The sequence below is a fragment of the Osmerus mordax genome, chromosome 28 (genome assembly GCF_038355195.1).
Source record: "Osmerus mordax isolate fOsmMor3 chromosome 28, fOsmMor3.pri, whole genome shotgun sequence".
In the NCBI taxonomy this organism is placed as follows: Eukaryota; Metazoa; Chordata; class Actinopteri; order Osmeriformes; family Osmeridae; genus Osmerus; species Osmerus mordax.
Window position 1 is genome coordinate 1,923,553 of NC_090077.1, and position 12,889 is coordinate 1,936,441.

General features: G+C 48.9%; 1 protein-coding gene across 1 annotated transcript; it reads right to left on the reverse strand.

The window, feature by feature from the left end:
* Window positions 1–1,393: 1,393 nt before the first annotated feature.
* On the reverse strand, window positions 1,394–8,327 carry plekha2 (pleckstrin homology domain containing A2). Its single transcript, XM_067231225.1, has 12 exons — window positions 8,151–8,327; window positions 6,849–7,016; window positions 6,492–6,548; window positions 6,274–6,322; window positions 6,005–6,102; window positions 5,032–5,163; window positions 4,848–4,937; window positions 4,664–4,732; window positions 4,484–4,554; window positions 4,280–4,343; window positions 3,433–3,510; window positions 1,394–2,951 (listed from the first exon to the last, which is right to left on the reverse strand). The coding sequence occupies exons 2-12, from the start codon at window positions 6,987–6,989 to the stop codon at window positions 2,472–2,474; spliced, it is 1,329 nt and encodes a 442-aa protein (XP_067087326.1). The 5' UTR covers window positions 6,990–7,016; window positions 8,151–8,327; the 3' UTR covers window positions 1,394–2,471.
* Window positions 8,328–12,889: the final 4,562 nt, after the last annotated feature.

The following is a 12,889-nucleotide window of genomic DNA, read 5'->3' on the forward strand; positions in this document are numbered from 1 at the left end:
GTATTTTATAAATTTAGAGTTACTTAAATAGATGCATTTGCATGGATTTGTCATACTAACACAGCAGACTTAACTGATCAAATGTCAGAAGTTGGACGGGGTGTAACCTATGTTTGGAGTGTGTGAGTATGCAATAGAGGTCAAGGTCAACGAACTCCTCTGCAAACAATCACATCACACAGAGCCAATTACATTCCAACCCTCCCCTCTGCATCTCTCCGTGTCTGTAGCGTAATCACACTTCAGTCGTCAAGCATCAAAGCAGACTGTAGAAACCTGAGAAACGAGTCATGTAACTCAATGCCGTCTGGTGAATTGTAGCCTCCTCTAGCGGTAGACTTCAGTCAATACAGACAACATAAATCCGCGCTACCTTGATGTCCGTCGGGTGGAATAACTGAAAAGTTGACCGTGCGTCGACCCTATACTTCACAATACAAATCTTTAACAGTGTAATAGATTTGACAATTTTGCATGGCATGCAAAGGAAGATTTAGAGAACACAGCAACTCTACCCTCTACCTTGCTCCCCATTCTCTGAGCCTATAAAGACTGAGACCAAGACGGCTTGGCAACTAGCAGCAGAAAGGCGTCCATGTGGGAAAATTAACATTTAGGACGCCAACATCTGCAAGACTGCCCTCAGAGCAACCTGTCACTCACTAGAGTTAGACAAGAGGTGCCATTTCTGACAGGTGACCTTTAAATGTTGGCACAGACACAGGCTTACGATATGCGCAGACACACACAAACACACAAAATACGGAAGTGCACAGACACAGGTGGTTTGTGAAGCCCCCCCACCTCCCTCGCCTCCCCCCTTCATAACCCCTCACCCTCTCTTAATCAGAGTCGGGCTGACCGTTGTCTTTAAGGCTTCAAAAAGGTTCTCATGCTTGGGTACCTCTCTGGTGCTGGAGGGCCCTCTGACTGGAGCGCGCTCAAGGCTCATGTCACCACACAGTTGACATTTCCTGGTCTCTCAGGGCCTTTCACAGCTGTGCAGAGCTCAGCAGGAGACCTTCAGTCCGGACGCGGCTCTGGTGGCCTGAGCGAGGCCTTGGGGAGACGGGTCTGGAGGAGAGAGGGGAGCAGGGAAGCGGCCTGACTTAGAGATGGGTCACTAGCTCCGGAGGGACGGGGGTGTGAAATACTTCACTTAACACAGCCTCTGGATGGGTCAGTGTGTGTGCGTGTGTGTGTTTGAAGTGGTCTAAACTTCTGTATAGGCTCCCATAGGGTCTAGAAAGTATGTAAAAACAAACTTTCATTTGAATCAGTTTTAACCCATAGGAACCCCGTAGTGGAATTGTGCTTTGAAGTGTCAAGTTCTTGCAGGTGAACTTGAATAACCCAAAACAAAGAAAGAAATAATGTAGCTTATCAATATTCATTCATTAAAAAGCCGTAATTATTTATTGTGCATATAACACACATTGATCAATATTACAGTCAGATAAGTGAATTTGTTTAATATCTCACCACGTTCAACTGATCAAATTCACGCCACAGTTGAGGTCCCAACCATGATTGCCACTGAACTGCTAGCATTGCTTCAGCGTTCGGCCTAAGCAGTGGTTTCGCGGAGGTGATCGAATGCGTTTCTGAACGTGAAGAGACAAGATGGAGGCCAGCTAGGTACTTGGTTAGGCTAAAAGCAATACTGACGAGCACAGTGGACCCTGTCGTGCGAACAGCTTCTGAACAACTAACCGAGTTAACCAATCAAAGCACCAGCAGGTGTCTGACAAGGCAAAGGTACCAAGTGGACCCATATAAAGCACCAAGGTGGGTTTCACAGTTCCTGTGGCAACTCAGACAAGCAAAGCCAAAGAAATAATTCAGGTCAAAATGTGAAAACCAGAAAAGATACATTATATATGACACCAGAGACAAGTTCTTCTTTCTGATAAAAACAAAACAATAAAAAGCAGAGAGAGCAAGTGTAGGATGAATCAAACAGCTAGCTGATCAACTGTTACTGTAGGTTACCATGACGATTGTGAGTAGATTCCATTCCTGGCAGCAAATAAATGATTGGCTAGGCTTTCTGGAGCATGGGTGGACCAGGTTACATAACTAAGGCTAAGACAGAATGTGTTAGTTTGTTAGACAATCATTAAGGCATACTATACCTTGGGACAACGACCAAGGAGGACATTCAAGTTTTCAAAGGAAATCGTACAAAAACAACGTACCCCTTCACAGTCCGGGCCTTCAAATAACTCCAGGCCCCCCGTTTACCCCTCCCAGTGGTACCCTCTTTCTGCCCTCACCCCTCCCCTTCATAGACTGTTCCGGAACACTGCCCGAAACCCACTTGTCGACGCCACCTTGCCACCAGGGGGCCACAACAGCAGGCCAGACCAGCAGACACACCACCGTTCCACAACAGAGGAAGAAGGGAGTCTCTCTCATCTCTATCAGTCACTATCACATAACAGTCTTCAAGCGAGGGCACTTGACCGGCGCTAGACGTCGGTGGTGCGGACCCCGTCCTCGTCCAGGACGTAGGGGAAGCTGCGGCTGGGAGGCTGCGGCTGGGAGTGATGCCTCCTGCGACCACCAGAGGGCGCTGGGCCTGCCGGGTCCCCCACCGATCCCAGGGACACCTTCTGACCCAGGGCTGCCGCCGCCGTGCGGGGCACGCCGGGGCCAGGGGCCGGGGCCGGGGCGGAGAGGGAGGTGGAGGAGGAGGAGAGGGAGGAGGAGGAGGAAGAGGAGGTGGAGGAGCGAGAGGGCATGGCGGGCAGGGAGCTGAAGGTGTGCTCTTGGTCCAGCGTGGGCAGAGTGGAGGTCTCTCGCTGGGGTAGGGGTGTCCAGGGCTGCCAGCCTGGGGCTACTGAGCAGGACTTCACCAGGGGGGGTCTCCTGTCCTCCCCTTGAGGACGTGAGCGGGTGGCCCGGTTACCGCTTTGACACAGTGAGGGGCCATGCTTGAACCCAGATCCCTGAGAGAGGAGGAAGAGAAGGAGGAGAGGAGTGTCAAACAAGACCTTCTCACGGATGGGTGTACTGTTTTACTTTCATGACTATTGATTTTTTTTTTTTATGAGAGGAGGAGACGACACAAGGAAAGAAGGACATGGTTGCCAGGGGAAACTCAGGCTCGGTCTCCAGGGGCATGTTTGTGTGTTTGGATTTCAATGCCCTGCACAACGAAGCCCCACACCAACACAAGAGTCCCAGAAAGAGGAAACATCACTGAGCTTCCTGCAACAAAGGTTACACAAGAAGGGAAGGGAGCACAGAGAGGGTAGAGAGACACAGAGAGACACACAGTGTGAGAAAACGGAGAGAGCAGAAAGAGAAGGGAGAGTGAGATTCGAGAGAGGAAGAGAGAGAGAGAAAGAGAGAGAGAGTGAGACGAAAGAGAGGGCAGGGAGAAAGCAGAGACTTTAGAGTGCGTGGAAATAGAGAAATGCCTCTTACCTTTGGAGGGCCTCTAAAGTCCTGTATCTTCATCTGGATATCTCTGATCCAGCCATGCATGTCCTCTGGAGAGTCTGTCTGCACACACACACACACACACACACACACACACACACACACACACACACACACACACACACACACACATACGTCAGGCACCCACACATCTTGAAACTCAGCATTTGAAACTCAAGTCAAACATGCTGAGAAGTACAACTAAACTACATACCCCAACTCCCCAACCCCCCCCCCCCCCACACACACACACACACACAGGCCCATGTGCCCCCCCCTCCCTCTAAACTGAGTGACCCCAGTCGGCTGTTCTCCCAGAGGGATCCTCAGGATATTATTGTTGTTATGCTTGCTGTGCTATGCTTGTTTTTGTCTGATCCACAATTAAAAACAGTCAGTTGAGTCTAAAAAGAGAACCAGCCACACAGCAGCAACAGAGCACTGAGGAAACAAAGGTGACCAACCGATGACACACACACACACACACACACACCATCACACACACACACACACACACACACACACACACACACACCAACCCACCATCACACACACACACACACACACACAAACCCTCCATCACTCACTCACACACACACACACACCAACCCACCATCACACACACACACACACACCAACCCACCATCACACACACACACGAACCCACCAAGCCTCCATCACACACGCACACGCAAACACACACACCAACCCTCCATCCCTCCATCACACACAGACCCACCAACCCTCCATCACACACACACAACTGCACACCAACAGCTTCACCGAACCTGGTCCGTTATGACTGGCAGGAAACTGGAAGCAGGTAGCTTACCTGGACGTAGAAGATTCTGGAGCTGGTGATGATTTCAAACAGGTTGTCTCTTGTTAGTAGGTCCCTGAGACATCCACACACACTTAAGCAACAGTTATCCAGTATGCATATACATATATATATAAAATGGTCTACTATTGTGTCTATTATTTAAGGTTGTAAAGAAGGAAGGAGCAAGCAGGAAATAGAGAGTTGTGGACAAACCCAGACTTGACCAGACATTCATGGACCTTCTGGATGTCCCTCAGAGGAACAGCTCTCAGGGGCTCCTTGTCCTTATATAGAGACAGAACCAGCACTGGTTATTACACACACACACACACACACACACACACACACACACACGCACGCACACACACACACACACACAGATTGTGACCTCACCGAAGCACACTTGTAGTAACTGACAGTGTTGTGGTCCAGGATGAAGTAACGTCTTTTCCAGCTCTTCCTCTAAAACACAAGTCACCAAAACACATCTCAACACCACAAGAAGACAGGGTACATGTTTAGTTTTTGGTCATGTGAAACATGTGTGAGTGTGTGAGAGTGTATGTGTGAAACGAACCACGTTTCCCTGTTTGACACAGAAGCCACATCGTAGAACTCCCGGCCTGGTGGGCTTGCTCTCTCTGATCTCTGACTCCTCCCCATTGTTCTGCAACACACACACACACAACACATCTCATCTACACCTTCACCACCAGCACCCCAGGCCTCCTGCTCACTGTGGCGGTCCCAGAGCCCAGTACCTGGTAGATAGGGGTGTGAACCACAACACCTCCAATAATTTCTGCTCTGTAGGCCTGCTGTGGCTTCCCTCCATCACTGGTCACCGTGGTAACATCGCGACTAGGTTGGGTGACAGGTCCAGCTTTGGGAACCTAGACACCACACACACACACACACAGACATTTTACATGACTAAAACAAAAACCAAAAACACTGCACACTAATTGTTACACAAAATGCCTCTCTCTCTGACCGACTTGACTCGGACACACTGTCAGGCATCCCTGTGACAAGCAGGGCATCCAATGCACAGGGTTTCCCCAAGGAGTGCAGAGGCAATGATAGAGGAAGTAAAAGTGAGCGAGAAGACTGATTTCCTGTGACAGGTAAAGAACACACCCATGTCTACAGGCTGTAGGCCCTCGACAGCAACACAAACACACACGCACACATCTGCTAAATGAATGACCACACACACACACACACACACACACACACATGGCTAATGAAGTTCATTGAAACTCCGCCGTCAATTTTCAACATCTCATTGTTAAGGGGAGGCTGCTGATAAGGCTGTGTGTGTGTGTGTGTGTGTGTGTGTGTGTGTGTGTGTGTAACGTACACACACCCAGGCCTAACTGTTGATCGTGACCACAGAGCACTTCCGCCTGAGTGCTTCTGTTTTGTTCTGTGATGTAATATCCTGTGTGTGATGTCATATGTATGTGTGTCCTTAATGATTCACAGAGCCCTAAAAGGAGATAAGGAGAAGATATGGACAGGGAGCTTAGAGGAGTCTGTACTGTTGAGAGCTGGCGCAGACACATTTCAGATAGTTTGTCCAAAAGGGTTAGGGTTATTTGCTTTAGATCCCAATGCCATACAGCTAACCAGGATTCCTCTAGTCTAGGAGTTAGGGTTAAAGGTTAGTGTAAGGTCTGTATTACATTAGCACAGTGTCTTGTGTAGCTGTTTGGTGCTGTAGTGACTCACTGTGATCTTGGTGGCCTTGTTGAGAGCTGCCACCCAGTCTTTCATGTCTGTCGGGTCGTTGGCTTGAAGGTAATACCGGCGAGACACTGAGTTGATCACTGAGGGAGGAGGCTTGGGTTAGGACACGACTGACACACACCCAGGACATGTGACTAGAAAGGCAGGGATCTCTGTCTGTGTGTAGCTCCATTATCTCAAAGACCAGGGACACTGTGTGAAGTCTGATTTGGAATCTAGTCTGACTACTTTCTGTAGAAACACTGACTCACCAAAACAGAACTCAGTCTTGGGCTTCTGTTTCAGTGTGGCCTCACTCACCTGACCGTGGGGGAAGAGAGGGAGGGGAGAGAGGGAGGAGAAGAGCAGAGAGGAGGGTGTGGGAGAGGAGAGGAAGAGGACAGGAAGGAAGGAAGATGAGATAGGGTTGGTTAGTTATAATTCCCTGAAAACCCAAAGTCCATAGTCAGAAAAGGTGAGGTGAGTTTACCTTGGAGATATAGGTCAGTCGTAGGCTTCCCACAGCACTAGCTCCACTAGGGAGGTTCTGCACACATACGCACGTACACACACACACACACACGCATGACATTGGACTCAAGATCAAGATTACGCATCACGGTCAATATCACTTCCCCTGTTAATACTATGCGTGTGTGTGTGTGTGAGAGAGAGTGTTACCTGAGGGTTGTGTGTGTGTGTAAGAGTGTTACCTGAGGGTTGTGTGTGTGTGTGAGAGAGTTACCTGAGGGTTGTGTGTGTGTGTGAGAGAGTTACCTGAGGGTTGTCCATGTGTGTGTGTGTGTGGGGGGGGGGGGGGGGGGGGGAAAGAATGAGAAAGTGTTACCTGAGGGTTGTCCATGTACCAGCGCAGTGTATTTCCCTGCGTGTCCAGGATGAAGTACCGCCTCTGGAATCGACTGCTGTTCTCCTGCTCCTCGATGTCCAGGAAGCCACACACCCTGCTCAGTCTGTCCAGGTACGGCATCCTGCCCTGGAACACTACTTCATATCACTGACAGGAGAGAGGGAGGGAGAGAGAGAGAGGAGAGAGACAGAGAGAGAAAATGGGGTGGTTTGAAGACAAACAAGTTAGGGCAACATCTGGGAGATGGGAGGTACATCTATTGAACACGCGCGCGCACATACACACACACACTCAGCAGTTTTTCATGTGACGTTATTGAGGCACCAAGGCTAACCCTGCAGACCCAGTCTGAGCTGAGCACTCTACCACAGCCAGAAATTACAGACTGCACTGCAGATCTGCAGACACGCACATTTCAGCTGGCCAGAAGAGGGAAGGAGGGAGGAAAGCAGAGAGGGAGGGAAGAGGAGAGTTGAAAAATACTTAGATTTACTTAGAAATACAAGATTTGATCTTGAACAGAAGATCAGTAGAGAGATTGCTGATGGATTTGTTCATGTGGTGCTTCTGATGAAGCGAAACTGTGAATGTACAGCTTGATCAAGCAGAGATAAAGCCATGATAATGGAGGCCAGTTTACTTTATACACAAACTATAAATAGTGTGTTTTGTGCTGTCAATCCTATGACATAGTCCCCATTAAAATCTCTCGTTAGAGAGATAGTCTTTGTAATCAACCCTAAACTTTGGATAACTCTATAAACAGAACACAGAGACACTATACAACCCTGTTGTGGTTATCGGCTAATCAGTTTGAATTAACCGCAGCAGCGGCGATTATGTCTGACAGTTAAATGTCATGTTGGTCTCACTGACAGACATGTATTAGCCTTGGTCTCAATTTCTAGCAGGCATTGCACGGGACGTCTGACAACCACACTCAAGGCTTGGATCCGTATGATCCAGAAAAGTCTAACTTAATTTATATCCATAGATAATTTTTTTGCTGAAACAATGTTACAATGCTACTAAATCTTGCCATTCTCCCGAGACTACATCACGAGCCAAATGGACCATATTTGGGTGGGATTCCAGCTTTCTCATTTTTAATGAACCCCATCTTCCGCCCCCATAACCCTGCTGGAGACGCATGATTCAGACTGATGACCTGAAACACCACCAGCTGCACACAACCCTTACAGAGGAAGGTGCATGCCTTCCCATACTCCGTTAACAAACAAACACACGCACACCCACGCACACGCACAAGCATAAACTTACCCGCTTCTGAAATTCTGTTGGTTGCCGTGTAAGCCGCAACCCAATAAACCGAAGTGTTTAAAAATACTAATTCTATAGGACGCGTCTCGGGCACATGATAAAAATAACGTTTTCGTACAAACATTTACGAATTGTTCACGTTCCGGGCGCTGACATGTTTCTGACATGTACTGTGCCTGATCGAGCCACGGAAAGTTGTCTAAGTTTTTTCCGGGTAGAAGGGCTCGCGATTAGAATAAACCAACCCCGGATGTGATCCGCTTTGCTCTCTTTTTTTTTATCTGTCAACCAAGAAGAACCGAGGGCAGCTAACGCACTCCTCTCTTCATTATGTCAGTCCCTAGTGAATAAAAAAACTGTCTGTCTGAAATTTTCTTATCAGTAAACAGAGGAAGCCCAGTAGCCAATTGTTTTAGATAACAGCCTAATGCAATATAAAGACTTGAAATGTTCTCAACTTCTTTACATCATCTATTTGGCACAGTATCATGAGAACTAGGTCAATGAGGACTAAACCCTCATGTTCCATTTCTGACATTTACATTCTAGGCACTTGGCGCATCCATTCAATAAGTGCACGAAGTGAAACAGGATGCCGATTGCCGATGAATCTCCCTTCACGGTTTTGTAGTGTGAGACGGAAGGGCCCGTCTTTGTGTAGTAATGCATCTGAGCCCTTCTGTGTTTCGTAAGACAGAGCGGGAGACAGATCTCACCAAACCTGTCTGATATCTTCACTTAAGTCGAGACCGTGTAATCATTCACACAAACAGTAGATTAATCTGAGCACACAGCCAGGCCACCCCAGAGACAAGACCTGACTGTGTGATCAACAAACATACAGTAGATCTACATGGGCCAGGTCTTATAGACCGGGGCAAACAGGACGTTCAAATGAGACCACTCCTAGTGTGTCTAGTGTCTAGTGTGTGTGAGAGAGATATAAATAGGGCCTGTTTGTGTGTGTCTCATGCCTCAAGGTCCTAGACTGGTTAACCACCTGCAAGCAGCGGAAAACTATTGAGGGGAGCTCACCTCATGTAGTTGGCAATTAAGGCAAAGGACACAGAGAGGGTGCAGGAAGTGAGCGTTTTTCAACATCCCACCACCCCTGCAGACTAGTCACACACACACACACACACACGCACACACACACACACACACAAACACACACACACACCCACATGCACACACACACACATACACAAACACCCAGAGACGGACAGGAGAAAAGAATCACAGGGTCAAAATTAAGGGTGCAATTGCTAATTTATTCAAACATAAGCATACGTGCAAAAACATCTGCATGATAGCATGTGACATGCTAAAAGGTTAGCAAGTAATTCTTTCTCTCTGGGATGTTTGGAGTCTCTTAACCAGTCAGATCTAGCTGGCGAGCATTCTTCTGTTGCTAAGGGATGGATTCTCCAACTAGAGCAAGCTCAGCACTAACCCAGCCTCATGCACCCTGAAGTCTACTGAGACCACAGCAGCCTCACTCTGATAACATCAAACACGGTGGTGCGTACATGTTAGCTAGCAGTCAGCCAGACCCGCTGTGGGGCTGTGGAGATCAGTGGTCTGGCAGTGACTGGAGCCCTGCCATGGACCCAGAGAAGGCTCAGACAGGACGGTGCACACCAGCCATAGACCGACCAGGATAACCTTTACACAGAACCCCCCGTACAAATCACGAATGACTGCATTAATGAGGAAAGAAATATGTATTCTCCCAGATTGTTTTTTCCTTCCACCCCTATCGCCCCCCCCTCCCCCCACCCCTACTCACTCACATGTTGACATGTTGACATGTTGACATGTTGACATGTTGACATGTTGACATGTTGACATGTTGACCCCCTGCCTTCACAAGGCTTTTTTACTCAAATCCCCCTTGAACCCCCGTACCCCAACCAAATGGACATGTACCTAAAAAACGTAATCCTCACTTCACCACGTCACGAAGGGTCGTTCGCCAAACCCTCTCTCACAAGTTTAGACACACTGGACGGAAGGACTGTATAAATTAATGAACGGAGGGATAGATGGATGAAAGGATGGATGGATACATTGATGGATGGATGGACAGACGGATAAAGACACAGGAAGAATAGTTGGGTGGAGAAGTGAAACAATGACTTAATGACGCATAAGAAGGGAGCAGAGAGGAGGGCAGACAGACACGGTGGTGTAGGGAAGGGGCTACACCCTGTTGAGGGCCAGGCGCAGCACGAGAGCCCCCAGGAGCAGGGCGGGGCTGGAGCCCAGGGCACCAGCGGCGTTGTGGTGCTCCCCATGGCTGTGGCTCTTGTGGGGCCCGTTGCAGTCCTCGCTGAAACAGCACTCCATCTTGGATCCGGAGTTGGCGTTGTGGCCCTTCTCGCAGAACGCCTTATAGGAACATGACTTCATCACCGTGTCTGAAACGCGAGAGGAAGAGGAGGGAGGGGGTTAGAGACGCGGCTCATCTCCAGGGATCGGTTCTTTCTCCAGAGGCTTTGTGGGACTTTGAACATAAACTTTTGGGGTTTTGCTCTCTCTGTTTCTCTCAGAGAAGCCTGTGGTCGCTAGAAGCTTCTTGGAGTTCATCCAGTTACCCAGAAGATGAGAGGAGAAGGGCTAAGCCCGAGCCATCACAAACATACGCACACACGCACACGCACACGCACACACACACATACACACACAGGTTCTTAATTGGTCACAGAGAAACGAGTGAAACTGCTTAAAAATGAGTATTAAGAAACATCAATTTGTCATGTTTTGTTGTGAAAACTTCAAAGTATTTTAGTCTTTTCAGTGAACTGCCATGAGGAACCACTGTTCCTAGGCTGTAGCCTGACCTCTAGTGTCTGTAGAGAATACTACATGCTGTTGCCACGCAGTGAAATAGAAAAACCTCTGATTAAATCAAATAACAGTCGAAGTGCTGGAATACTACATAACCTAGTTGATTAACTGATTATTAGCATAGAAGCTACATGTTTGTGTGTGTGTGTATACTCACTGGGCCCTGTGATGGTGGAGCAGGCATCAGCATACTGGGGGCAGGAGGAGGAGCCTTGTTTGTTGCAGTCATCGTCATTGGACGCAACGCACGTGTGACACTTGAGGGCATGGCCTTGGCAGACGGAACAAGAGAGAGCACCTGAGACGAGACTAAGCAGAATGTTCTTCTTCTACAACACATGCACACACACACACACACACACACACACACACACACACACACACACACCTCCCCCCCCACACACACACACTCACATACCCCACACACCCACACTCACACACATTCGCACACTTACACCCACCCGCCCCGGTTTGGGTTTGAAGTAGCAGGCATTAAGATGTCTTCAGTAGGTTCAACCTGAAGGACCTCTGTTTCACAACCAAACTGTCTCAGCCTGTTAGTTAGTTCTCTGCTCTGTGATACACAGCAACACTTTTTTCTTTTCTTACTACAACACGTTTCCCCTGGAAACAAAGATCCCATTGACTTTTACATTTACTCCTTTATGATTTCAAGTGCTCTATAGTAAGAAGAGAAATGAAGGGAGAGGAGAGGAAAGAGTGGAATAGAAGGGGAAGAGGTGGAGAGGATACTAATATCAACATACGCAGGTCTAAAAAACAAATTAGAGAATGAAAGCCAGGCCGTTACCGGCAAATACACAACATGTGGTCCTCTGAATTCAATCTAAGCACTCAGCATTTTTCATTTATGAAAGACGAAGAGCTGTAATCATCTTGCATCCTGCTGTTTCTGGAAAGGACCAAACCTTCCACAGCACAAGCCAGCAGCCTGGGCCCTCCTGACCCAGCACTGAGACACACAGACCCCCCAAAACAAACCCAGCTGCACCCCCGGACTGGAAGTTCTCCCACCCGGACCCCTTCCCGAAACACCTCACCCTCGAACCGCCAACTCCCATCCAAATGATAGAGCCCACAGTCATCAAGCCCAAACCCAAGCTGTGCAGCCGAGGTTAGACTTACTGTGGCAGGCCAGGGTCACCAGCAGCAGAAGAGCCAGGATAGTCTTCATGGCGGTGAGAATCACTGGAGGCTTGGAGGGACGGCAGAGGAGTGGGAGCCCACGGGGTCGACGAGACGGAGGGGAGAAGGGAGAGGAGGGGTGGAGGAGGAGGAGGTGGTGGAGGAGGAGAGGCTCAGCCAGGAGAACAACTGAAGTATTAAGGTCTTAGTTCTAATCCCAATCATTGCTGCACAGCCAGCACACTTTGCTAATGGACTTAACCTGCTGCAAGCTTTAACAGAGCCATGGCCAGAGCCAGGGTCAGGGATACCCTCAGAGGTGCTGGGCTCCACATGGAGCCTCGGAGGACGATGGAGAACGGGTCAGATCTTCATCAGGGAGGGGGACAATGGACTGGGGGGCATGTGGGGGGATGCCTGTTTCACTTCGGAACGACCACATCCTCGTGGTAGCATCCATGGGTCACCTGCGTCCTGCTGTCCTAGTCGGACAACAAAGGACGTCTCTGCCTCCACCCCCAACCTCAAGGTCACACACTTACGACACACGTCCTATCTCCAGCTTAGCGAGTGTGTGTGTGTGTTTGTTTGCGTGGCTAGTGGGATAAAGCTGACAAACTCATTGACACCAACAGGTCTGTCTCCCCTTGGGGTGTCGAGTTTGTCGTTCTCAGTCAAACGGCGCCTGTTGGCTGTGCACAGCCAGTGAGCAAACACAGACACCGAACACAAACACAGCGACG

Bases quoted from the DNA above. Each gene is read 5' to 3' on its own strand.
- plekha2 (XM_067231225.1), bottom strand. From the start codon at position 6,989: ATGCCGTACCTGGACAGACTGAGCAGGGTGTGTGGCTTCCTGGACATC. The intron at 4,938-5,031 runs GTACTGGGCTCT...TGTGTGTTGCAG, and splicing joins TTCACACCCCTATCTACCAG to AACAATGGGGAGGAGTCAGA. The intron at 2,952-3,432 runs GTAAGAGGCATT...CTCCTCTCTCAG, and splicing joins ACTTTAGAGGCCCTCCAAAG to GGATCTGGGTTCAAGCATGG.